The sequence below is a fragment of the Grammomys surdaster genome, unplaced genomic scaffold (genome assembly GCF_004785775.1).
Source record: "Grammomys surdaster isolate TR1022 unplaced genomic scaffold, NIH_TR_1.0 372, whole genome shotgun sequence".
In the NCBI taxonomy this organism is placed as follows: Eukaryota; Metazoa; Chordata; class Mammalia; order Rodentia; family Muridae; genus Grammomys; species Grammomys surdaster.
Window position 1 is genome coordinate 11,225,241 of NW_021604791.1, and position 27,941 is coordinate 11,253,181.

At 36.2% G+C, this 27,941-nt stretch overlaps 1 protein-coding gene across 11 annotated transcripts in view; it reads left to right on the forward strand.

The window, feature by feature from the left end:
- Gabra4 (gamma-aminobutyric acid type A receptor alpha4 subunit) overlaps positions 1-27,941 on the forward strand; it is a 78,568-nt gene that overhangs the window by 21,447 nt on the left and 29,180 nt on the right. For 5 of the 11 annotated variants that reach the window (XM_028780745.1, XM_028780748.1, XM_028780749.1 and 2 more), the window contains 2 exons: positions 2,307-2,459; positions 10,671-10,930. The exons of 1 other annotated variant lie outside the window; for it this stretch is intronic. In XM_028780745.1, the coding sequence (XP_028636578.1) occupies positions 2,307-2,459; positions 10,671-10,930 (413 nt within the window). Of the gene's footprint in view, positions 1-2,306; positions 2,460-3,757; positions 3,762-10,670; positions 10,931-27,941 lie in introns of all 11 variants that reach the window. 5 more of the 11 variants (XM_028780751.1, XM_028780750.1, XM_028780752.1 and 2 more) reach the window with 4 other exon arrangements.

Here is a 27,941-nt window from a genome sequence, read left to right on the forward strand (position 1 = left end):
ATAAACATAAATAGTCAAAGAACAAGAGAGGCAATAAACAAAGTCCTGTGATCACTCCCGTGATCACTGTTTCTAAGGACTTATCTGGATGACCAAAATATTTGAGCCTAATTCCCTGTCCTAGAGCAAAGTCATTTTCATGCCTTAAGCCTACTTCTTTGTTCTAGCTTAAGATTTAGATTCCTGCCTGAAATTACTTCTTTGTTCTAGCCCAAGATTTAGATTCCTGCCTGATATTACTTCTTTGTTCTAACCTAATATCAGATTCCTGCCTGAGGCCCATTTCCTTGTCCTTGGCCAATGTCAGATTCCTGCCAAGCAGCTCCAAAGGGCTCTCCACCTCTCCCACTTTTTTTTTTTTTCATAAGAAAGACTGAGCCTGTCTTAGGCCATTCTGACAAGAATGCCTTCCTCACCCATCATGGATTATGCATTATCAAAAGCAATGCACTTCTGTTTTAGGTTGGTAAGACCCTGTGCAGAATCTTACCTGTCCTTATTAAATTAATAACTCTAGGGGTCCATTTTCAGTTTCAAGCCATGTACTTTGGCTGCCAACATGTTGATGTTGTTAAAGACAAGCTTTATCAGGACGAGCATGAATAAAAGTATTTCCAGGTCAAAAAGGGATAACATGATCAAGCTATATATGCCATTCTTAAAGCTTGACCAAAATGGAAATACTGACCTCAGGCCATTGATAATTTTATCAGCAGTATCAGTAAAATTAATTCATGAGAATGCTCATGATGAAATACGTTAGCTTACTGTTTGATGGCTTGAAACTGCTTTGTATAAAACCAGACACACTGTTAAGAAATTGCTAGCACTGTTTCTTTCCCTGAAACTCTCTTTTTTTTAAGTTTTCATTTTTTTAAAATATTTGAAATCATAATTATATTTCTCCTGTCTATTTCATTACAAAACCTTACCATATGCCTTTGCTTTGGCTAATTTCTCTTGGGTGTGTATATGTGTATATATATGTATGTATATTTCTAAATATAAAGTTTTCAGTTTCTATAATGTTATGTGTGTGTGCATATGTGTTCAGAGCTATCTGCTTGGCACTGAACAAGGAGTTGGTGTGCTCTTCCATGGGGAAGTCCTCCCCTTGTACTCCTCGTTTCCTCACTTGCTGACAGTTCTTTGTGTAAGGTTGAGGCCACATGAGGTTTCCCTCTTCCAGTCTGTCACATCTATTGGTATAGTCCTTGTTCAAAACATGTTTAGACAGTCATGATGGTAAGATATTATGGGCTTAGCTTCAGTTATTTTAGGAGACACAACCTCACAGAAAAAAATCTCTGATCCTCTGGTTTTTGCAATCTTTCTGCCTACTCCTTGGTAGTTTTCATAAATTCCAGTGCCTTGTGTCTTTCTGATACCTGTCTTATGCAGCCTCATTTTGGGGAGACCATCTATGTATGTTGTACCTAGAAATACAATTTACCTAGCTTCTCTCTATACTTATTGTATACATGTACAGGTATGAATTATGTTTGAAAAATATCTTCATGTTTATATAATTTTATAGGAAGTTATATATTTCATGTCCTTCTAAACTTAAGCTTTCCATTTTAAAGGCATATATATTTGTGTTTTTACATTTTAAGTTTTATTTCCTATAAATAACAAGCCTAATTTATGCTTTTAAGATGGTGAAGATTGTAATTGGATAGATTGCTCAGTGGGGTAATATGTCATGGTGGAAGCATAAGAACTTGAGTTCAGAGCCCCAGAATCTACACGAAGAGCCAGCATGAAAGTGACACATGCATGAAATCCTAGCACTATGTAACAGAGATAACAAGTATTAAGAACTGCTGATGATCTCAAAGTTCACTAACAGATTCTATCTAAATAAATATATAAATAAATATCCAATGAATAGCTACAGAAAAGTCACACAATGCCTAAGAACTGACTTCTGGCTTACACGTTAAACTGAACATACAGTACACACAGACACACACACACGAACATGAACATCAGCCTACATCACATGTATATACAAATACTGAACATGAAAGCTAATTGCTTTAGCATTCTAGACCTTTAAAAAACTGGAGTTTTTGGAATCATAGCCCAAGTATTAAACTGCTGAATCTATACATAAGGAGACATCATCTTTCTAAATAATAACGATCTTCAATTCTATCTTCTCTTTTGCTCTCCGACTCATAGTATAGAGCTACACAATTCTCATTGAAATGTACGTGGAGGATAGTCTAACATAATGATCATAAAGCAATTAGGTAATTACCTATAGGATCAATAATCTGTTTTCTTCATTTTCATGGCAGGTGAATACATTGTTATGACAGTTTACTTCCACCTCAGACGGAAGATGGGCTATTTTATGATTCAGACGTATATCCCATGCATCATGACAGTGATCCTTTCTCAAGTTTCCTTCTGGATAAACAAGGAGTCTGTTCCAGCTAGAACTGTATTTGGTAATTTCCGGTTTTTTGGGGGGGGATGTTTTTATCCACATTACACTTTTGAAGATGTTTCACAGGAAGAACTTTTGATATTTCTAAGACAATATTATACACTATTTTACTGAACTGAACTGAATAAGAAACTCTTTACGTTTTCATTTCTATGTCAATATAACACACCACTGCTTGGGGAGATAGGGCAGTCTGTCCCTTCTGATGACTTCTCAGATTTCCCTTTGTGAGAACCAGTCAGGTGAAGAACAAATGGAAATGTGGATATAATTTCACTCTCGGTGACGTTCCTGGGCTGCTGGCATAATGCTGTGTAATTGAATTAAAATTATGTCTAGGTGTTAAAACGGAATGCACAGACAGCTTAAAATAAAACAAATCAAAGTCACGGCCGACTACACATGAAAGCCTTAGAGCAGCTTGGTTTTTAGTGAAGAGGAGCAAAATGCAAATGGCTTAAGTGGATCAAAAGGGAAGGTATTCTGTGCATCAGCTCTATTGCATTCTATGTGTGTGACTTCCGTTGTTTACTAAACCAGTATTTCTTTTCTTCTTGTTCTTCTTGTGGTTCCTCTATAGTATTCCAAATGTTAAGCCACTGGGAACATACAGGCCTAACATTTTGTGTTAAGTCTATATTGTGTAAGTTTATGCATCAGAGCTACTTTTATATCATGATAGTGTTGATGAATCCATTTTAATACAGTTATCTATTCTTTATTCTTTATCAACTTAATCAACATCATTTAGTGGTGAGAAAAGAAGAAAATGATCAGACTTTTTTTCCAGGATAGAGGCATAGGTCTCCCGAGTTATGCTGATTTCTTTCTTCAGTTGGTAGGATTTAACTGTGACCACAACATTTATTATACAATAGTTGTAGAAAGGCTGGTGAGGAGCTTGTGGGAACTGTCTATCTTACTTTGCTATGACCACAATACCCAACAAAAAGCCCAGCAAGCAAAGGTTTATTATGGCTCATTGTTTGAGACATTACAAAGCAAATAGTAGTAGAACTGACCTTGGAAGGAGACTAAAACACCTGTTGTCACAGTAATGGAGAGGAAGCTCTCTGTTACTAGGACTCAGGTAACCTTCAAAGGCCATCTAATGATGGACTTCCATCAGCTGGGTTCTGCCTTCTGATGGTTCCACAGCCTTCACTATAGCACTAAGAGTTGAGGATAGAGAATTCAAAACATGATCCTCTGGGAACGTTTCAGACTCAAACCATAGCACTTGCCATCTTCAGAGAAAAGGGTGTTGTGGTGCCCTTTAGAAACTTCAAATACTCCTAGAAAAGTATTTCTTCCACATATATCAATGTGTTTGTAAATCTGAAGGTATTTGAATTATTATTAAAGCTCATACACGGAGCTGCTGTCAGAGGCAGGGTTTGATCTAAGACAAAGAGTAAGCAGGAATGATTATTCTAGTTGCTTCATAAAGTTCTGAAAGTTTAATTAAATAACTGTACATTGCAGCTATAAAATAAATTTCCCCTACTAATGTGTATGTAAAAATAAAATATAAAAAATGCATCTCAGGATTAGATACTAACATCGAAAGGCTAGGGTTTAAAACATAAATCTTTCCTGTATTTTCTCTATTCATGAATTGTGTTAATATACTTTCTCTTCAAAAGTAGTGAAGATTTTAAAAAATATTTTATTACATTTTTTGAAAAATTCAAACACTATCCTTTGATAAAAATCACCCCTTCCCGATTCCATCTAACTCCTCTCAGATTGATCCTTTATTATTTTTCCTCTGTCAAATTTATGTCTTTGTCTTCTTAAAAAATAATAACACAGAGAGTTCAACTTGTTCTGCCTATGCACTTATAGATGTGGGTCATCCCCTGGAGTGTGGCAGATCTAGTAGGGGCCACACCCTTAAAGCAAATGAACTGTCCCTCATCAAGAAGCCATCAATTGTCAGTGAACATCAGTAAGAAGGTTGGACTTGTGATTCTTTTCTCACTAGATTGCTGACTGCCTTGATCTTGTGTAGGTCCCATGCAAGCAATCAGAATTGCTTTGAGTTCATGAGGATAATAGTTCTGTCATGTCCAGAAGACACTGTTTTGAGCCAGTACTCAACCTAATATTTAATGTTTCCTATTTAACCTTTCCTTTCTTCTTCCTTTCTTTCTTTCTTCCTTCCTTTCTTTCTTTCTTTCTCTTTTTCTTTCTTTCTTTTCTTCTTTCTTTCTGTTTATCTATCTGTCATCTATCTATCTATCTATCTATCTATCTATCTATCTATCTATCTCTCAATTATCTTCTATTGTCATATAACAGCATTTAGTAGGCATTAACCTACACAGTGGATAATGTGCCTCCCAGAAGCAAAAGACATAGACTGTCAAATAAAAAGCCCTGTGCCAGATGTGGGATAGCACTCGTCAAATTGTTGCTTAGGTATATTTCAGAAACTTCCTCAAGCAATACAAGCTATTGATACAGAACGTGATAGTAAGACCCTATTAGTAAAATTAGAGGCTACTTTTGTCACCCAACATGGAGAAATCAAGTTGGTACTGGAGAGGAAGTTTTCTCCCTGCCAGCTTGCTTTCATAGTATTGGAGGTGCTTTTGTAGCCTGCTGGGAAGGAAATCATAAGCAATCTTACCCAGCTGTGAACCTTGGTGAACTACGACAATGGCGAACATGTCAAGATACCCCCATGAGTATAATAGTGGCATCAATGGTGTGGGGGCAACAAACCACTTTCTGATTGCATTTGAGGCCTGCTCTATAGGAGGAACCTCCAGGGGTGAACCTACCACTATTACTACACTAAGTGAATGTATTATTAAACTGCCTCTAAGTTTGTATTTCTAAATCCATGGATTACTGTAGCTCTCAGACCTATCAGAGTGACTTCATTGTGTGGTGAACATTTTTAAAGCTCACATTTGAACAAACTGCAGATAATAATATCGATGGCGTACTCATTCACAAGTGGGACATCAATATTAACCACATACCCAAAAGCCTCAGGGACCATCACAGACATAGTGGTTGATGTACTCAAAGAACTCAACTCCTGAGGGTTTAAAGAGTGCTTAATATAATATACTTCTATATGCTCTTCCATGAAATTCTGGCTAAGAGGAGATTCATTTATTTTCTGTTTCCATAGTTTTGAAAAAAATGGTTTTTTGCATGTACTCCCATATAGTCTGAAGTTCTTAGCACTTTTCATCTTATTTTGCACTAGCAATGATTTGGAATCTTTACACGTCATGTTCAAAGGTTTCCTGACTGCAAAAGGGGGCTGCTGAGACTGAGAACAGTATGCGTGTCCTTTAGCTTGCTTGTTCTAGTGGAGAATAATCAAGGGCTCAGGAAGATGGCTGTCTTGGTAAAGTTCTTGCTGAGTAAATGTGGGGACCCGAGGTTGGATCCTCAGCATCCATGTAAAAGGTATGGACAGTGGCAAGTGTCTGAAAGCCTTGCACTACTGAGAGTGGTTGACCAGATAGGCAAATCCTTGGAGCTCTCTGGCTAGATGGCACAGCTAAAATTTTGAGTTCTTGGCTCAGTGGCAGACTGACACAGAGCTTAAGGTTGTAAGAAAGACACCAGCCATTTTCCTGGGCCTCAGTGAGTAAGGACACATGCAGACAGGCATGTGGGCACACGCACAGACATGCACCGTACCACATTCACACACAAACCTTAAACTTTCTGCATCTGACATCAAGAAAATGTTTAAATCTTGTATTTCTATTAAGATTTACCAATAAATCCACTAGAATACATATCACACTTGTCTACCGTGAAGACGAGGAAGTGAGGTTACACATACAGATGTTGATTCTGACCCTAGCATCACTTAGTAGTTACGCTGTTCAGTGGGTTCCTTCTGCCTGGTAACTCACATGTTCCAACAAACTGAATTGCATCATCTCTTAGTGTTGCTGTAAAGATTAAACACATTAATCTCAGTAAAACATTTGAAAAATGTTAGCATATAATGTATATCATTTCATTATTGCTGGTTGATGAATTTACTTGTCTGTAGATAAAAGAAATATCCAGTGATGTGGGAAGAGGTAGCTGAGACAGCAGATCTCAGCCAACATTTCCCATACACATAGGACAGCTTAAGGAAATTAAGCAGTGTAGTGAAATGCTACTATCACTAGCTCTCATAGTGATAATGTGGGGTCCCGTTTCTTAGCATTCACAATAGTTCACCAAGATGGGTATTCTCAATTTTTATAGATAAGTAAAATAGTTACAAGGGCATTAGAAACGTTGATCAAGTCATTTAATTGTAAGTGGTACTTCCAAGAGACTATATAACACAAAGAATTCAGTCATACTAATTTCACAGCAGGTAGGAGGATATAGACGTGGAGAAGGGGCTCATGAAGGATCCCAGAACTTCCGACTGAGAATAATTTGCCAGTAGGACTTTCCATTTACAGTTTGAAATTTGCCTGCTTGTCTTTGCCTAGATCAGTATTAGTTTTGATCAATCAGGAAAATGACAGCAATAATAAAGTCTTCAAAAACATGAGCTATATCACAATTGTACTATTAGACTGTTCATTGAGAGTCTAGAATAGTAGTTTCTCAGGGAAGTAAACCCCTATGTTGTTGGGGTCATTGATCATTTTTTTTACTCTGTATGAGGTACCAGTGACTGTGAACTCTAGGCGAGCACTGCTCTTCTTCATCTCTACCCCCCCTTCTCCCCCTTTCACTCACAAAGACACAGTGGACTGGGTCACAGATAACACCAGGGAGAACAAAACTCAAAACAGCAGAAATCTGAGAAGCAGGATATATGGAATTCTTTCCAAAGGCCTTCTATCTTGAAATTTGTCTGACTCTAAGGTTTTTGTTTTTTAATTATTCCAATATGGTTAAACATTAAACGCAAGTAGATGCCAGCTGGCATATTGAAATCATTGCTACTTCATTTTCTAGGAATGGCCAGCCAAAAATTCACTCTTGTGTACAGTCTTAGCCTACTCCTTCATTTCCTCTCTCTGCTCCTGGGCCAGCCAATATGGTGCATATTCAGCATTCTAAATTCACAGACTGGCATCAATACTTGAACACACAGAAATAATTATGCCTTTGAAATATTTTCAGGGTACAATTCTTATCCAAAGAGTTGGCTTTTGTTTGCCACTCCATCCTTGTTTATTTTGCCAAGAGCTCTACCTGAAATTAAACAGGATAAGCACATGCCTATATTTCTACTGTTCTCTTCATATTTGAACACAAGATAGAGAACTTTTCAATATCTGAAAAGGTGGCAAGTTTTAAAGAAATTTTGAGACAATTGATCTTATCAGCCAACACTCCTAATTTTGCCAACAGTTAAGATATAATAACTGTCCTATCTAGAGGGACATTCCATAAGCAAAACAACAGTGAAAGAGAAAAAGAAGACAGAAATATGTATATGCTTTTGTGTTGGTATAAGCAATATGATTTAACATAAGCCATCAACCTGATTCTGAACAGTTGAATGTCATAACTGAAATCATAACTCAGTAATGACCTTAGTCTTCTGTTGACTATCACCTAGGAAATTTTTTCACTTTGACAAGGGTAGGATGACTCTTAAGCTTCTCTTATTTTAATGTAAGTGTCCTTTATGGTCAGCACAATATGGTTTCTGGAGCCTTTTCTGAGCACTGAGTAGTATTTTCATTCAGAACACACTCCTGCTTTTACTTGCAAATGTCTTTATCCTCAATCCACTGCTTATACTTTGCAGAACTTGTGGAAGACTTTTGTACTTTGTATGATTCTGTTTTTATTATTTTTATGTGTATTGCTATTTGGCCTGCATGCATGTCTGTGTGAGCCTGTCAAATCCCTTAGAACTAGAGTTACACATGGTTGTAAGCTGCCATGTGGGTGCTGCAAATTGAACCCAGGTGCCCTGGAAGAACTGCCAGTGTTCTTCTGAGCCATCTTGGCAGCCCCACTTTTGAAATCTTAATAGTCCATTATAGACAAATTGTTATGAGTGAGAAGAAATATAATTTATCTTTATTATTTGTAGCTAAAGTTTATTTAGTTACTTTGGTAGTTATCCATTTATTTCACAGCCTTGTGCCTTCTTCAGGACATTTAAAAGGAGGGCTACATGCTTGAAGGTCTCCTTCTGGAAAATGCCCAACAAATTCATTATGAACCAGTGTGCCATTAGAGTAGATATTCAGTCAATCTACCTACTTAATGGAACAAGGTTTTTAAAAATCTACTTCAGAGACTGAAGAGATTGCTTAGGGGATAACAGTACTTCCTGCTCTGCTGGAGGACTCATATGGTTTCCAGCATCCATATCAAGAGGTTTACAGTGGCTTGTCACTCTAGATCCAGGGGATCCAATGAGCCAGTGTGGCCTTTGGCCACCTGCACATATGGCTGATGCATCATATATACACATTCATATACATATGCATATACATATACATATCAAAAACCTACATATATTATAAATATCTCAAAAATTTACTTTAGGCTAAGAAAATTACTAAACAACTTATGTAATATACATTTATGTATAGTTTTAGAATGTTTTTTTTTTTAATTTTGTAGCTCATGTGATACACAGATGCTCCAAATTTTCATCTTCTATGAACCAATAGCTTAGGAAGGGACTGGAATTGGAGAAAAAAGGATTGGACTCAATCCAAACAATGATTTTTGCTCATTGTGCATTTGTGATGCATCTGGCATTCCATGACTGATGATTCTTAAAGCAATATTCAACATGGCATCTCTTAAGGCTGCTCTATTCTATCAAAATAGAAGCAGGCTGTGTTCATTTTTTCCCCAAAAGGCCTTCTATATTGAAATTTGTCTAAGTTTGCTAATTATTCCAATATGGCTAAGCCTTACCCATGAAGAGCAGAGCTGGCACATTGAAATCATTGCTTCCATTTTCCAGGAATGGTCTTAGGCGATTCTTACACTCCTCTCTATGCTCGCATATGCGAAACAGTAAAAACTACAGTACAAGGTAGAATATAATCAGAGTCTAAGTTGAAGACACAGTATTGATTCTTTGAATCAAAATATGAATATTCCTTTATTTTTAGAAAAAATTCCCTGTATTTCCAAGTGAAAATTGATGAATTGTCTTTCAGCTGGGGATTGGCGTGTATTGGCAGATAGAGTTAAGATGTCTTCGTTATTGCCATCATCATTATCATCATCACCCCGGGTGTATCACCTTTAGGACCTATCCTAGGAGTAATGTAGAATGAGTACAAATGGCTATAGTAAGTACTTCAGAAATTTCTAGGATGGCCTAAGTAACATTGATGAGATAGACATAAATGAATGGAAATAGGAAAAACTATGCAAACATTAGCATCCTTAAAGAATGCGTTGTTCTGTAGTTCTACTGACAAGTGACATTTTTTTTCCTTCTAAAAATGAAAGTCACCCTTTTCCCTAGATTAAGAAGGCACTTTTCCTGTAAATGGTATTTCAGAAGACAACTGATAGAAGAGGGGCTCTATTTTTGTTGCAAGTATTCTTCTTCAAGTTGTACATGGATGTGTGATGAACACCCACATTTTGAAGGCCAACTTTTTCAAGAAGTACATTTAGCCAGAATGTATTTATAGTTTTAATAATTTAGGATCTGGAACACCCAATGAATGTATTAATCTTATTCAAAAGACTATATTCAGCAAGTATTATGTGACTTGTGATTTTTCTGGCAATAATTATCAGTGGTAATAGGCCTAACTTACCTAGTGTGTTCTCATGTTCCCATTAGAAAGTCAATGTGCCCAGTTTTCCGTTCCTATCGGAGAGTCACTGTTTCAATTAATCATCCTTCTTGAGAGGTGTGTATATTGATTCTTCACATATATTGTTTCAGACTCCACTATAGAATCAATATATTCTATATGCTTTACATATTTTTTATTTCCATAGAACACTTAGAATGTACAAAGATGTTCCAATGAAACTTCCAATCTTGATTCAATTTACATTGAACTGATGATTATGAGATCCAGGAGTTGAACATATCTCTTATTCCAAAACCTGTGCTGATTTCACTGAAACAGAAGGACCCAATTCTTCTCTCAAAGGTGGTGGGTTTCAGTTAGTAACTTCGTCAACCTCATCCCACCTCCTCCTTTAGGGTTAACCTTTTTTTTTTCTGCAGAACTAGCAGTACAATGTTTTATCTCTTTGCTCTTTTGCATTAAAGGAATAACCACAGTCCTCACGATGACCACCCTAAGCATCAGTGCTCGGCATTCTTTGCCCAAAGTGTCCTATGCGACTGCCATGGATTGGTTCATAGCTGTCTGTTTTGCTTTTGTATTTTCGGCTCTTATTGAGTTTGCTGCTGTCAACTATTTCACCAACATTCAAATGCAAAAAGCCAAAAAGAAGATATCAAAGCCTCCTCCAGAAGTTCCGGCAGCTCCAGTGCCGAAGGAAAAACATACAGAAACATCTCTCCAGGTATTTGACTTTATTTCCTTCCTTCTAAAGCTTTATCTGCTTGGTGAAATTTTTGTTGTAGTAGAAAACATAGAGCATGAAAATATCAATGACAGTTTCTGAGGATGGTTGACGTTTAGGAAATTATAAAATGATAATATATACATTGATATTTTATTTTTGCAATTGTACTAGTTATTTGAGGATATTATTTAATATATTTTGATAATATTTACCCTGATTCTAATTTCTTCCAAGGTCCAACTCTCTTTCTGCACCCACCAAAATTTATGTACCTTTATTTAAAAAAAAACATAATACAATTTGGCTGGTTATATATTTCTTGTTGTATGGTGTTCATTGACACCTGGTCTACTTACCAGGGCATACAGTTTAAAAAGAAAACTAACTCTCATTCTCCCAGAAGCTATCAGTTGCAAATCCTCTCTCCATGCTGGGTTTTATCCAATTTGAGCTTCAACACGTCTTGGCGGCGTGTGTCGCAATAACCATTGTGTCTTCATATGTGAAATTATACTTCAGCATCCAGAACAGTGTTTTCTTGTAGTCCTTCATCACTTCGGAGCTCTTTCTGTCCCCTCAGCCAGAATGATCCCTGGGTCTTGGGAACAAGGGGATGTTGATATAGATATTTTGTTTAGGGATGAGCATTCCACTGTCTCTTATTCTTTGTACCTTAGCTAGTTGTGTGTCTCAGTGTTGATTACCATCTACAGGAAGAAAGAATTTATCTGATGAAGGTTGAAAGATGCACTGTGAATTTAACAAGTCATAAAGAATCAGTTTAACACTGTGGCCAGTGAGCAGAATATAAAGATTATAACTTATCTAGTACAAGGTTCTTGACCCCAGTAATGGTGCCAGGTATGTGTTTTGTCTTGTAGACTGGACATTAAATCTAATCAGAAAGTGAGTAGTGACTACCATGCTGTTAATGCCATTATTGAGGGAATGGGTATATCTGACCATGCCAGTTATTGTAACTCTCAAAGTTCATACCTGTGAAATGTGATGAAGCCCTTTCTTCATAACTACCATTAATAGTACCTTCCAAAATGATGGAATCTAACCCATAAGGATGAAACTTCCTGTTCAGTACCAGTTTGATTTCTTCAGATTCTATGACTCAAGTACATGATGTTCCTAGCAATAAGGGCTTACTGTCAAGTCTTGAAGAGTAACCAAGAAAGGTGGCAATAGCTTCTAATATTTGGGGTCAATGGGACCTTGCTGTCCAGAAACTCTGAAAGAGATAGGCCATTCTTGCTTAAAAGCTTTTTATAAGAAATTAGTTAACCTGTGGTATCTTGTAGATGTGTTATCATTCCGTTATAGAATAACTATCTATCTATCTATCTATCTATCTATCTATCTATCTATCTATTTATTTATTTATATTTACCTATTTTAGAAAGCTATGGTGGTATGTTTCCATATGACTTTGTTGAACAATCTTTATTATCAGTTATTCTCCCAATATTGCCACCCCTACCTTGCCCTCCAAACCTCTACCCGAAATTCAAACACTTGTTCCCTTTGTATTGATATTTTAAAGCAATGCCTATCTACTTAAAAGCTAGATAATGTATATGTGACCATGATACGTGACATAAGGCTATTCTGTTTGTTTGAAAGTTTCTTTCAGTATGAAAGATACTTTTATTTTTTAACAGAAATAGATAAAATGGAACACACTATTAAGGAAAACCTGTGGACAATGTTGAGAGAACTGTAAAGGCCGCTCTTTGTAGATTTCATTGATCAAAGTAAAATGATGGCTGTTTATCACTGTGGCCCTGAATTTTCTATGGGACTGCTTGCATGTAGTATTAAAGAGGAAAATCATTCTAGCAACAAAAGAATCTGTAGTTATAGCTGATATACATACAAATGAATAATTCATTTTCTAAAGGACGTCTAAGAGAATGTAGAAAACATAACAAATCCAACTGTGATTTTTTTTCATCTGAGTTATCAAAGATTCATTTTTAATTGAGCAATTATTTTGCACATGTATCTTATTGTATAGAAGCAGTAAGATATACAAGGGCATGGATAATCAGGCAAGCAGAATCTTCTCTTTTCTTCCTCTTCCACCATTCTGCTCTGTCCCTATGCCTGTTATTCATTTCTTTCTATTTGCCTTCTTTTTTTTGTATAAACAGAGTTCTGTGGTAAACTATACCTAGCCAACTGTAATTTTCATGAATAATTTCCATAATAACACCATAATGCTGCTTGGTCTGCATTTATCCAAACCAAAATATACTAGAAATTATCAACTCATTTTCCTCTAAAAAGTGATATCTCACCCCTGCATTTATGCACTTATTCACTATACACATAGGTATTTAAGGCCAGCAATGGGCCAACTACTAATCAATAATATATATTTTAAAGCCTATTTTATATACATCGTACACTATGGAAATTCCATTTATTTCTAAGTGACAAGGGAGTCGAGGCACATGGTTCATTTTAATGTAAGTAATAAAACATTTGGAGTGTTAAATGCAGATGCTATGAAGGGTCAGGAAGTGGTTAGAGATTAGGAATCTACATTTACAGTGTTAACTCATCCTTAGGAGACCTCGAACAGTGGAGGTTTCCTTTACAGAGAGATCCAGCCAGGAAGAAGCTGAAAGGGTTTGCAGCCCCATGAGGAGAGCAACAGCACCAACTAACCAGAGCTCCCGGGGTCTAAACCACCAGCCTAGGAGCACAGAGGGAGGGACCCATGGCTCCAGCTGTATATGTAGGGGAGGATGGCCTTGTGGGGCATAGGTGGAAGAGGAAGCCCTTGGTCCTGTGAAGGCTGGATGCTCCAATGTGGGGGAATTCGAGGGCAGGGAGGTGGGAGTGGGCTGGTGGGTGGGGGCATATCCTCATAGAAGCAGGAAGACAGACGGGGGATGGAATAAGGGGTTTCTGGGTGGGAGGAAATGGGGAAAGGGGATACCATCTGAAATGTAAATAAAATATCCAATAAAAATTAATTTAAGAAAGGAAGAACGAAAGAGAGGAAGAAAGAAAGAAAGAAAGAAAGAAAGAAAGAAAGAAAGAAAGAAAGAAAGAAAGAAAAGAAAAGAAAAGGTGGCTGCTTTCTGACTCCTGCAGAAAAACAGCAGCAACTGACCTTGAATGCATAACTTTTAAGATGAGAAAAAGGGAAGGTCTGAGTTAGGATTTGTATTCATTGCTTGGGCATGTTAATTAAATGAGCCAAAGGGGGCTTTTGATTGCTGGGTTTCAATACTTCTTTGGTAGTCAGCCTCAGGAGACTAAGTGGCCAAATTAAGTGATAGACATTGGTAGCTAGCTTTAGGAATGTAATCTAATGGTTTTAGCAAGGCAGAGGGAATGGGGAAGGGCAAGGCCAGCCAGAGTCATGCTGGCCAGAGTTCCTTCAACCATTCCAGAATTTCAGTCTGAGTTCTGCTCTCCCCATGGGTAAACTCACAGTTTCTGTCTTTTGTTGTCGTTCTATTTTGTTTTGCTCTGCCGTATTGAAACTATATAATTCATTTCTTGCTTCTTTTGAGTCACCAGATCTTCGGTATAGTTTAGTGTTTTTACTTTATTTACTTTTTAAATTTTATTTAATTTTATTTCATTTTTCAAGACAAGGTTTCTCTGTGTAGCCTTGACTGTCTCAGAACTTGCTCTGTAGACCAGGATAGCCTTGAACTCAGAGGTTCATCTGTCTTTGCCTCAATCCTTATAGTGCTGGGATTAAAGGCATGCACCACCACTGCCCAGCACTGTTTATTATTTTCTAATGATTGATTTGTGAGTTAATTTAATTACATCTTTCTGCAGATTAAATTTGTTACATTTTTCAAGATATTTGTGCATACATCATATTAATTTATTTTCATGCTTTATTTATGAATAATGTTTCTCTTACTGGATTCAAATCTCTTCTGTATAGAATCTTATGATTTATAATTTTGTAATTAATTTATCATAATTATTTTCTATGTATTATAGAGTAATGTTATTTTCCCCTTTGGGATAAGAAAATAGAGATAATATTGAAATTTCTAGGTATAATTTTTTTATTTAACTCTGCTAATTCTTTTACTGCATGCCTTCAGATATGTTGACTTGAGTAATATTTTAAAAGTCATTATCTTTAGCAACAAATTTTGTTTTACTTAAATCACTATTTCTTCACTTTTTAAAAGACCCCATAGTCTTTACAATTTGTGAAATATACAAAAATTTCTATCATAAGTATTCACAGTTGCACTGATCTTTCCTTTATTTCGACTATTTTTTACACATGTTGGAGACAATGACTTCCAACATTTAAAGGTTTATAACTGCTTTATTTCTGTTTCAGTTTATGAATATAATCATAAAATAAGCTAGTTTTTTCTCTTCCACATGAGTGCCTTTCCTTTGGATCCTGTTTGTTTGTTTTTTTTAATTCCAACTTCCCTACCTCCCTTCCCCCCCTTTCCCTCCCTCCCTCCAGCTGCTGTTGAGCTGTTCTCCTAGGATCCATGTTGACATTTCTAAAAACATTTTTGACTCCCAATATTAACTTTCCTAATGTTTTCTGCTATTAAACTTGTCCTTTCCTTCTTTTACTTCTGTGCTCTGGAAGTTCTGTCATGTTTTTATACTGCTAGTAGTTGACTTTAAGGCTTAAAGCAATGTTTTTTTTTCCAAAAGCAATTTCTTTCATCTTGTAATTTTCTAACAATGTTGAAATTAGAAAATACAAAAAATGTCCAATGTAAATATTAACTCCCCCTAGTTCCAAAATGACTTCCTTAAGGCTTTTAGGTTTTGAAATACGTTTTATGCAACCCAGGTATAGTGCTATATGCTTTTAATTCATGCAATGTGAAAGGCTGAGAGCAAATCACAGGTTTGATGTGAATGTGGGCTATGCAATAAGATCCTATCTTTAAAAAATCTATTTATAATGGATTAATCCTGTTCCTTTTCGCATTTGTACCTGACGAGATGTGTTGCACTGATATAAAGAGGAAATATCAACGAGTTAAAGTACCAGGTATTCTGGATAACCCCATTTGGTCTGAAACATAGCTTTTAATTATAGTAGTTGCCATCACTAGTAAAGCTTGGCTGAGCTCATCTGCTTGGCTATGTTGTCATTCAGAAATTTCTCTGCAGCACAGCACACATATTGTGTGCTTCTAACATAAGTAGGAAGCAGGAAGAAATGTTATTTGCAGAATGATGAAGAATCAAACCACTTCAGCCTTGAGAAAGATTTTTAAATGAAACCGGTCAAAACCGTCATCATATGCTTTATGTCCTCCGTAATGAGTGCCTGTGCAATGACTTAGGCCTTTACGGCAATTTATTTCAGAGTCCCCATGCTTTAAAGACAGTGACAAATGACTTAATGCAACTTTGAGTTCAGCTCCCTGCTTGGCCTCAGTGACAAGTACAACTTCATAGGTCAAGAATACATTAAATGCGAAATTAAATTGGGGGACTGACTCATACAGAGAAGAAAGCACAGAAATGGAGAGAATGTGTTAGGAACAAAAACATGTTAATGTATTCCTGAAATGAAATATTCTAAGACTCCATATTGAGTTTAGTTTGGAGTGTCAGTATACATTTTAATCAGATAGCCAAAACTTGTTTATTCAAATATGTGTTCTAAAATATACCTTCAGTTACTTTTTTTGATACTAACTCTGCTTAAAATATGTTTGAGCACCTTATTTGTAAAAGACCTTTTTATTTAATGACATTTAGTTCAAAGGTCCTTTAGGTGTTCAATAGCAGCTTGGTTTATTTGACCTATGGACTGTTAGTAGCTAGGCAGAGGCTTATGGTGACTATTTTTGTTCTCTGAGAATTGAAAAGATTATAGCTCAATGGAATATTCATGAAAAACTAGAAAAAAACAATTTCTGGAATGTAAGAGTAGCTATCAATAGCTACTTAAGTATACCTTAAGTATACCTTTGGATATTTTAAGTGGCACAAAACATCTGTTCTGTTCCTTTTCATCTTTACCTTAACTCTGCCCTTGACTCTAATCTAATATGTGAGTGCCCGCCATCCTCATGCTTTTGTTCTTCTATATTCTTACTGATTCTTCTTAACATAATCACAGTTTCATGGATGTAGACAATTTGAGTAAATAGAATGTTTTGAAAGATAAGTAAGTGTAAAATTAAAACCATTAAAGCTTTCTTAACAATGTTATATATGCATTTTAAAAGCTGGGGACATGACCTAGAGGTTAAAAGCTATGACACAGCATCTCTGGTTAGCTCCTAGCATCCACACTAGGCAATTCACAATTCTCTTTAATTTCACATCCATGGGAATTATCTGGCCCCTTTGGATATCTTCTCACACATACATACATACATACATACATACATACATACATACACACACACATACATATACACATACATACATGCATACATGCATACATGGATTTTATGAAAGTTATTTGACTGTGTCTTTTAGCCATTTTCATCCTTAAAAGATGCATTAGCGTTAATATGCTATATCTGATGAAAAACTGACCAGTGATACAATAAGGATGGCAAGTACTAACTGAGCTTGTAAGTCAGGTCTTACATCATGTGCTTTACATGTCTTACATAGTTGCAAGCTCACAAGAACTGTTTTACAAAAGAACAAACAGTTATTCAGCAACTAAGTTATATGGTCAGGATAACACAGATCCAATGTGATGAATACAATACTGAAATTGCTTCAAGTGTCCTTTAGTGCAGACCTTGCTTTATAAATGTGCGTGTGTGTGTGTGTGTGTGTGTGTGTGTGAGATTTAGCAAATATATAGGTATTAGAATGTAGGTATATACATACAAATATATATATATATATATACACATACATATATTTTATACAAGAACTGATAAGCCCATGTTAGTCTTTTGTTCATAATTTTAAATTTTTCATCATTCTTTGGCACTTTTACATTGCATGTAATGTATTTTAATACATTTTACCGCCTATTAGCATGTCTCATCGTTTTCCAGCTCACATAGAAACTGTCCTTCTTTTCAAAAAGTTCCTCTCAATGTCATGACTTTTTAAACTGGTTTTCTCTTCATGTTTTATGATTCACTGAAGTCAATTAGAGCTGCTTGCATGAGCACAGGTGGGACTTTGTTAGTAGAGTATGGGTAACAGATGAGCTTAGCTACATCACTGAAGAAATGACACACTTGCAGTCAGCAACCATTAATTGCCAGTTGTTCCTGAGGGAAGGTTGGCCACATGGGCCCTTCCTCCTTTAACAGTGGAATGTTAGCACATCATCTTCTGCAGGGCTTATGCAAATAACTGTAGGTGCAGTGACTTCGTGCATGTAAGAGCCCTGTTTTGTTCATACTTTTATGAATACTTGATAATTGTATAGTGTTATGAATCCATTCTTTTTTATTAATGCCTGATAATTTTATTGTATTATGAATCCTTGCGATAATAAAAGAAACCTGTATACGTAATCTAATTTACTTGTAATAATTTATAAAGACAGTCACTAATTTTATCCTGTTTCGCCAAGGAGAAAGTGATAAGTTGAGAGGCAGGTATTCTGCCTCTTTCTCTATCTGGTAAGTGGCAAGGCTGAGATAATGAACTGTGGTGACTGATTAGATGGGTTAAATAAGAGACATTGGGGATGGATGGATGGTGTTGACATCACTCACTAGGAAAATTATGGGAAATGAAGCACATCTGATGAACGAACTCATCAGCCCAGGTTTCCACGGCAGAGCATCATCCTTTATTACAATAGTGATGAGCTGCTTTTTCTATTGTCAGTGCATACCTCTCCCCTACCTATGCATCCTTCTCCATCTATCTCACTCATTTTTCTATTTATTTTGATTTCACTATTCCGGCATGAAATGCTTTTCAGTTTTAAAGATTAGGCTCTATCAAAGCTATTTGAAAAACAAAGATTTCCCCTGCTAAGAGTCTTAAATAGAAAGGGGGCATAAAAAGATTATGTAAATACTCCAAGATGTACCCTGCATGCCCTTCTGAGAATCCCACTTAATATTCATTGTTCAGAGTCAAGCTCTAACCTTATTTCCTATATGGAATCCCTTCTGAGTCAGATGTTGAATCTCAAGTACATGGCCTCAAGTGTTTTTATCTATAAAGCCGGGCATTGCAATGAATGGGCCTACTAGAGAGGAAAGTACTGAGGATCTATTACGTTATGTAGGTAAAATATTCAGCATGGTGCTCAGTGCCTCGCAGACCATGCCCATGCTCAATTCCTCCTTAAATTTCTCAGGAGGAATATTTAAAGTAGGGTTGACCTCATTTGTCACTTTATCATGTTCTGTGAAATTTTGCTTCCACTTGTTCCTATATAATTGTGTTTACTTTGGTAGATGTAAATTCACTTATAAAATAAGAGCGTGGGTTCATGATATTTTCTGTTAATCAATTGTGGTCCTATTATATGCATTGGTCTTTGAAATAAAAGAAAGCAATGTATTTATGACTAATTTGCAACATGTGTCATTTACATAAAATTCATTTTACTGGAAATAAATGTGAGCAGAATGCAATAGTGAGTGAAAACATTGCCATTGTAAGCTTCTGAGATAATAGAAACTTATTCTTCACATATCTTTTCTCCATGTTGGTTTTTAAACATTTAAATGTTTTAAAATTTACTTTTTATCATTTTTAAAATTATTTGTATTTGCATATGAGTGTACATGTGACTGAAGATTCTTGCAGAGACTAGAGGCAGCTAGCTGGTCCTACTGTAGCTGTGGTTAGAGATGATTGTGATCTGCCTGACCTGGGTGCTGGGATCTGAGTTTGTGTTCTAAAACTATAAGCCATCTCTTTATCCCCATTCATGAGACTGACTACCCATAATAATTGTACATATTTATGTACCGTACCACGTCACTCTAGCTCATGTAAAACTGTGCAATTATCAAAACTGAGTCACATCTGTCAACAGTTGGGGTTAGCTGATGGACAGCAATAGAATAATACTGTAAGGGACATTTAGAAAAGAAGTCAAAGACAACATCCACATGAGGCTGTTCAGGGCGAGGAAAGGAAGAGCCAGTGACTTTGATCATTTTAGTCATTTTACTTTCACAGGTGTCACAGCCTGTGATGTGCTAAATGCAGCGACTTCCTGGTGGTTGGTAATATGTAAGCCTCATTCCATTCCTAAAGGGTGCCAAAATGGGTCAGTTTCAAATTTTAACTTCAACCATCCTCAAAGAAATGCTGTTTAAAAGCCCCTCTTAGAAATGTTGTTCTTTAAATAGTTTCAACTAAATGCCACATAGCAGTACAAAGCAACTCTCCTTTTGCTCTTATGCCTTTCATACCTTAACTTCTTTTAAAATTTCCTAACTTGGCAGCTTGAAAAAGAATATAGATTAGTACTTTCATTTCATGTGACATTTAGGCATGTTGGTGACAAGAGTTTAATGACATTCTTTAAATCTTATTTAGCCATATACCTTTCCAAACTCATAGCTTCTGAAGTATAAAATGTTCTGTAATTAGTAATATTCTTAGTTCATGCATGTTTGTTTAATTGTACACACATTAAACTCAGCCGTTTATATAAAGAAAGCCAGAATTTTCTTTCATGATGCACCTTGTTTTGTGTGTGCAGACATGTCTTCCTAGTGTATGAGTCCACATCCCAGTTTATGAGTTACAAGCATGTATCAGCCACCTATCACAGCCAGTCACTGAGGATTTGAAGACAAAAATTCACAACATTAGTCCAGTAACATAACATAATATAAACTATGTTATGAATTTTATAAGTCAAGCATGATGATAGTAATGTAAACTTACTCTTAGATTTTTACAATTTACCTTAAAACTGTAGAAATACTGGTGAAATACTGTATTCAATTACAAACTGGAAATCTGTTATAATTATGCATATGGTTATAGAGCAAATATTCAACATTGCTATGTTGGGAATATTGTGGGTTGCTTTTATAATTCTTCTATAGGTATGAAGATACTGAGAAGGCTAGATATTGACTGAGTAAAAATTGACAATCTACTGTGGAAAGGCAGAAAAGGCAAATAAAGAATTACATCAGAGAAAGTTAAGCTTAGACATCAACTTAGTTTTTGAAATGCAAAACAGTTATAAATTAAAGGATTGCATTCCAATGATGAAGAAGAGAAAGCAATCAGTCTTTGTAGATTATTGAAACAACATTATGTATATTTTGATAATTGTTGTTAATAATGTTAGATGGAGTGAAAAATACCAGCATTAGCATCTTACCTGAAAATAAGCTATTTTCTTCTCCAGGGATGAATATGGCATAAATTTAACAGTGCAGGAGGAAGCTGAATATGTTAGCTAGAGTTTAAGGAAGAAGGACTGTGCCATCATAATGTTGCACAGTGAGCAGAGGGTGGATGTGATATAGCTGTAAATATAGATGGTTCAGGTTCACAGCAAATTTGTTCATTTCTTTCATATACTCAGTTTTTACAGATAACATAATAAATGAAGAAATAGCAGAGTGTACTAACTATACAATTTGAGAAAGCAGCACCATGATGGAGATAATGGAATAATGTCGATGTCATTATTCTTAAGAGATATATATACCTATCATTCTTTTGCCTAAATTGATGAATGTGTATCACATGTGTGGCTAGTGACTGAGGGGATCCTAAGAGGGCATTAGAGCCTCTGGAACTGGAGCTAAAGATGGTTGTGAGCCACCGTGTGGGTGCTGAGATTGAACTTGGGTCCTCTGTAAAAGCAGCCAATAGTCTCAACCACCAAACTCTCTGTCTAGCCCTTATGGCAGTTTCTTGAGCTACTTGCTGTATGAAACACACCGTGTGAGTTGCCATACATATGTCTAAAGCTTCACAACAAACTGTTAAGATGAATTGTGTTATTTTACGCATAACTTTGTGGTTGACAAAAATGGTTCTTCATAAGCCACTTTGGTAACTGAACAATATATGTGTAGTAAATTGTTGACTGTGGGGTTTGAGCCCTGTCTGTTTAGCATCAGAAAGCTAGATAATTTCAGGTCATGTTGCCGCCTCTTCCTAAGAATCCACAAACAGGATGGGATTTTGTTTCTATTTCAAGTTCTCTATTGTTGGTTTGACCACATAACCCAGCACTTAGTTTTCCATTTTTTTGTTAACTTGTGCAGGTAAACTAGAATATATCTCAATCTATTTTAATTAAGATGTCTGTGTCACTGCATGCTCTCCAATCTCTGAATTAGATACTATATTCTGAATAGATACTATAGAGTAGAATATACTACTCTATATTCTTTGACATGGAAATATTTCATTATATATGACATATTAAGAGCTAATTAAAAGGAGGATAGTTTTCGGGTCAGGTACAATTAAATAGTTAGGTTATATTATATTCACCTATGCACCAAGTATTCATACTGTTCCTCCTGCAATAAAAACACTACTTATATAGTACTTTCCATGTCCCATAAAATATTTTAAGATATATATATATATATATATATATATATATATATATATATATATCTTCACAGTCTTCACAGCAGTCCTTTTTATAGATGAGGAAATTGAAATGCCAACAGGTCTAAGTGATTCGCCCAAAGTCACACAGCTGCTATGTAACAGAGCCAAGATTTAAAGCCAGATACACTGTGTCCAAATATATGTTCAGAAACTGGTACAGACTGCTGCCCTTCGCTTATAACCCATGATGGTCTCCATCCTGCCTCTGCTTTTATACAGTCTCCCACCTCATTTCTTGTTTCTCTGAAAGTTATCTCAATATTCACATCGTTAAAAATGTCAATCTTTCTTTAAAATTTTATCCCACTTATAAATAAAATATTACTTATCATAGTTCAGCAAAGTCACAGAAATGTAATGCATTGCATGAAATTATGTGTAGATTGTTAAAGCAAAAAGTCAACAATTAATTTGACAGTAAGTTTAGTAAATCGTACATTAAGCAACCCACAATTTGTCGTGACTTTTGAAATTTTAAACATTAAAAAAAAACTGGAGCAAGTACTCTTTTGAACTTTTACTTGAAATACTCTATTTCATATGCATTCATGTATCCAGTAAGGATTATTTATTTCTAACAAATGATTAAGGTACTGTTACGAGAATATATTTACAGAATCAGTATTGGCTTTTATAGAATTTATGCTCTATTGGATGAGAGAATATAGGTGTATAAAGAAGGCAGAGAGAAACAGCTATTCTATAGGAGCAAAGGACACTCTGAGAAATAGATGGAACCTTAGGCTATGGTGGGTTTCAGCAGAATTTACATGGTTAATCATGCATTATACTGATATTCAGCAAGATGAAAAGAAGTAGCACAGAAATGATCCAGCTCTGTACTGTAAATATTATTAGTCGGCTTATGATATTCACAGAGTAGAGACCCAATCATTTTAGAATTGCCATATAATTTATAAACTATTAGCATGTTGTTAGGGCTTTTATTTCTCAATTTACTTTACTGCTTTTGAATGATTTTTGCACAGCCTCTCAGAGTATATCAAGTGCTCAAGAAATACCTCCTGATTGATTTCATTACTTATATAGAATAGATCCTGTGCATGGCAGCACATGGATGAGCCACACGTTCTCATTGGGAAAATCTGTATTAGCTTAAATTAATGTTTATTTAACCTTTCCCCATCTGTGTCAACAGTATGGGCAGACCAACACTTCTTTATATGATAGAAAAAGAAACAGATTGAAAGTATACAATGCTTGAAACAAACTTCTCTCAGTGTTTAGATCTATTTTGCAGCAAGTTCTAGTCTGTAAGCCACTGAGTAAAATTATTCATTCCTTCTGGTTTATTTGACTAAGCTGCCAATTTTCTCCTTGCTATTTTGAGGAGCTAATTTTCCCACAACATAATATACATCTCTAAATTTCCAGCTTTCTGCTCAGCCTCAGATGATTTAGCAGTTTCAAGATGCATCAGTTTGGGTATGACTTATTTCATTTCACTTAAATGAATTAGAGCATATTATGTAAGGGAAATGTCTTTTGTAAAAAAAAAAATATTATGTTCTTTGGTTAATTTCCCAATAGTTTTAAGAAGGCAGAACTTTTCACTTAACTGGTTAATGAGACACTTAATTGATATTTTTTTGTAGCTAATTCCACAAGACCTTTGCCCCGCCCAGCTTTCTTGCTTGGCTAGTACATGATTGATTGTGTCTGTCATTGTCCTTTTCAGTAATCTTGAATGCCCGTCTCTCACATTTGGCTGCTTTTGCACTGTCTGTGTGTTCAGATGCTTGGTGCTTTACTTGAGAATTAATAGTTAGAAAAAGTCAAAGGATAGTGGGCACTCTGTGTATACAAAGAGTAGAAAGCCAAATTTTGTATTCAAAATGGGTATGTTACTGCCATTAGTTTAAAAAACTGTGAGTCCATGTGAACAAACAAGGTTAGTCTATTGGACCTATTTTTAAAAGACTATTACCATTAAAACTAATGTTTAGCATAGAACCGAAAATTTCAATATTCATTGACCAAATCAATGAATGAAAAAGATGAAGGAATTAACTGTAGTATCTTTAAAATAATAATAGTAACAGAAGTCTTGGGTCAAAACAATACCACAGAAGATTCCAGTTAATCTATTCCAACATTGTCATTTTATTTTGTGTCCTTTTGATTTTTGAGACCTATGTAAAGATCTGGAATAACTGAAGGAAATTTAGATGACTATTAAGAACAAGCAACCTGGATTTTTTTTTAACTCTTCCATCTGAGGCAAGTGTTATCCTGCTCTTCCATTGGATATAGCTTTGAGCTTTATTTTGGAGTGTGTGGGTTATCTATACTTTCCACCACAGAAGGTTGATGGCTAGAAGGACAGCTAGAAACACTGAATTATTCTAGTTAAGTTATTCCTAGAACACACAGATATGCTCTCTGTATGAAGAAAGCTCTTGGTGTGGGATCTTTTGAGGACTGATTTGAAGAGGCTCTGTTATGGCGCTGTCCTTGCAAGGCAGCCAGTGGAGGCCTCTCTGGACCTTACATGGTCTTTTCTGAAATAGTAAATAAGGCAAACTTGGCAACCACTGAGTGACGTGAAAGTTACTTTTCTCCAGCAGCTCTTTAGCTAAAAAGTGGGGAGGGCGTGGATGGTCAGTGTGTAGAGCCAGTTGTGCAACAGATTTCCGTGGTTCACGTATCCATGAAAACCATGAGCTTATGGATTTTGTTTTCTGAAGAAAGTCTGAGTCTATGGGTTGAAGCTAGATGATAATGTCACCATTTACTGGTCATGTGGTTAAAAAAATAGGCGGGTGATGATAATCTTTTGAAGTAAAGATGAGACAGATATGACTGATAAATTATTTTCCCGGATCCTTAATCGTGACATTAAACTAATTAATAAGGACTCTTCAGTGGTTATAATTGCTGATGCTCTTAAGTTTGCTGCTTGGCTTTTGTTCTCGTGGGTGCTCATCTTTACAACCTAAATGTTATAAATTTGGAGCTCCACTCAGTGTTGCCGGAGGTAGAGGAGAGTAAACCATTTGTGAACATCTTACTGTTCTCCACAGGACTGTTTGAAAGTTGCTTTATTTCAGTTTGACTTGAAGCAGCAGAGGTGCGCATACATTTCAGGCTTCAGTAGGCGCTCTCCCATGTGCTCCGTTCACTATTGCTGCTTCTGCAAGAAAGCCACTTCGCTCCAGCAGATCCTGAAAAATGTTCACATGCTGTCTGCCTAATGTTTGCTAATGGGGCTGTTCTAAAAATGGCACCAAGGAGGTTACCTATTATCCACAGAACAAGAATACATTTGGGGACTAAAATAGATTATAGTCAATGGGGACCTGAGCTGCTGACAGAAAGTTATTTTAGTATCCTCCAGCAATTCATAAGAAATAGAATGAGGCTTTTATATAGGGATTCCTGTTTGTTTTTCTGTTCATTAAAAAAATAAATTCTTTAGAATGTTTAATATTTCATCTGTATTACTTAAACTCATTTTCCCACTATGTCTTTATGATTTACATTCATCTTTCAAGATTTCATAAATCATTCGGTATTGTATGTCTGTAATGAGTAATATTCATTGTAGCACAGCTAATTCCTTTTATCTAATACATTACTCTAAATGTGTGTAAAGAAATATATCGCTACATCATTGAGATAGAAGATGGGTAGGCATAATCTAGCCACTTTTTTATTGATCAAACAGTTTTCTACATGATTCTCAAGATTATAGCATATTAGAAAAAAAATTTCTCAGGTAGCACGTAATGAATATGCCAGTGTTTTCAATGTGTGTCTGCTAGATTTACATGTATGACTTTTGTCCGTATGGTTGACCCAGTTTAAAATGTTTTTCTGCCAGAAGTGCCTTGCCTTGATTATTTTTGAAATTTGCAAAAATATTTAACCTCAAATAGTAATATAGATATATGTGATTGTAATTGTTACATTATAATAGAGTTAATGGCAAAAATTGCAATTAATAGAGGATTCTAGAAACCCATGAGACAATTTAGAATAAATATATTTTAAAATTAATTTTCTTATTGATATCCAGTAAATTTTTATTTATTTATTTTTTTATTACAATTTATTTTTTCTCAACTCATAGTTCATTCAGACAGGGTTATAAACACAGAAAGGCAGGATGTGGGGAAGGGAATGGCACTGGAGTGTGGGTGTTCAGGGGGAATACAGATATCTTTCAGAACAGGGTATCAGCTGGGTGGAGGTTCAGGGGACAGGTCACTATGACTCTGCCTATGACTCACTTGTCCTTATCTAAGTTGGTATTGCCTGCCAAGGCTACCTATTTACAAGGTCTATGACTACTCAGGCTTGTAAATTTTCACAAAAGCTGCCTGTTTACATTAGCTTATAGCCATTTGTTTCAATGTTTTTCCACTGAGACTCAAGACTTGGTGTTAGTATACATGTATGACAGGCCTATTGCTGATTTTAGGCCTATGGCTGCTTTTAGGCCCTTAGTGTATAAGCAGGGCTGCCCCTGACATCTCCTCCCTTCTCTAAGTATAGAAGGGCTGTGGCAATTCTAAACTTGCGAAGGCGGGGATAGAGGCCTGACCTCCAGTATTTGAAGGGGACCTTGTAATGGCTCCAGTCCCCCGTCGTTGTCCAGTGAGGCATGAGGGCCATACCCGTCCCGATGTCCTTTTCCTGGAGAGGGGATACTTTTGACATCAACCCCTATGCAGTCAGGCTTGACCCTCAGGGAACCCAGAGAGATATTTTTATCTTTTATTTATATTCCCTTGCAGTGCTTAGCCTCGCAGCCTAAGCAAGAATTCAGATCACCTGTCAGAGGGGGTTCTGGGTGGCCCCTCTCTGCTTGATCTAGGGGCAGAAGTCCCCCCTTTTAGGTTGGGTGGAGATGGGTTTTGGAAACGCCCTGTATAAAGTAACAACCTCATCTTGAGTCTCATGGTCCTCCATAGCTAACTTATGATAATGTATCTGAGTAGGTTTTGCTACCAAATTATTTATCTGTTGTATCACAGAGTTAGTCCACCTATTTGAGAGCCAGGGACCAGCAGAAAAAAGCAAAAGAACACAAATAATGGTCCCAGGATGGGAGGAAATAGGATTGACAGCCTTGGAGAGGCTAAAAACCAATTCTTGTCCCAGCATTCATCTGTCTCTCTCTCTCTCTCTCTGATTTTTCTTAGGGCCTTCACTACCTATTTCATGCTCTCTTTAACCCTCCTTGTCTTGTCTATGTAAAGGCAACCTTCTTCTTTAAGGGTTGTACACAGTGAAGAGCTGTATACAGCCTTTTCTATTGTAATAGAGTAAATCAAGTCCCATAAGGATCTTTGTGATTTTAGGAGGTCTCTTCAGGCAGTGAAATGAGGGATTTCTTCAGATTAGTGATGTCAATCTCTAGCTGTTTGATGTTCTTGTCAGTGGCCCTTCAAAGGTCTGAGTAGTATAAGTTCGGAGGCCAGCATCTGGATATCCAGTAATTTTGTAG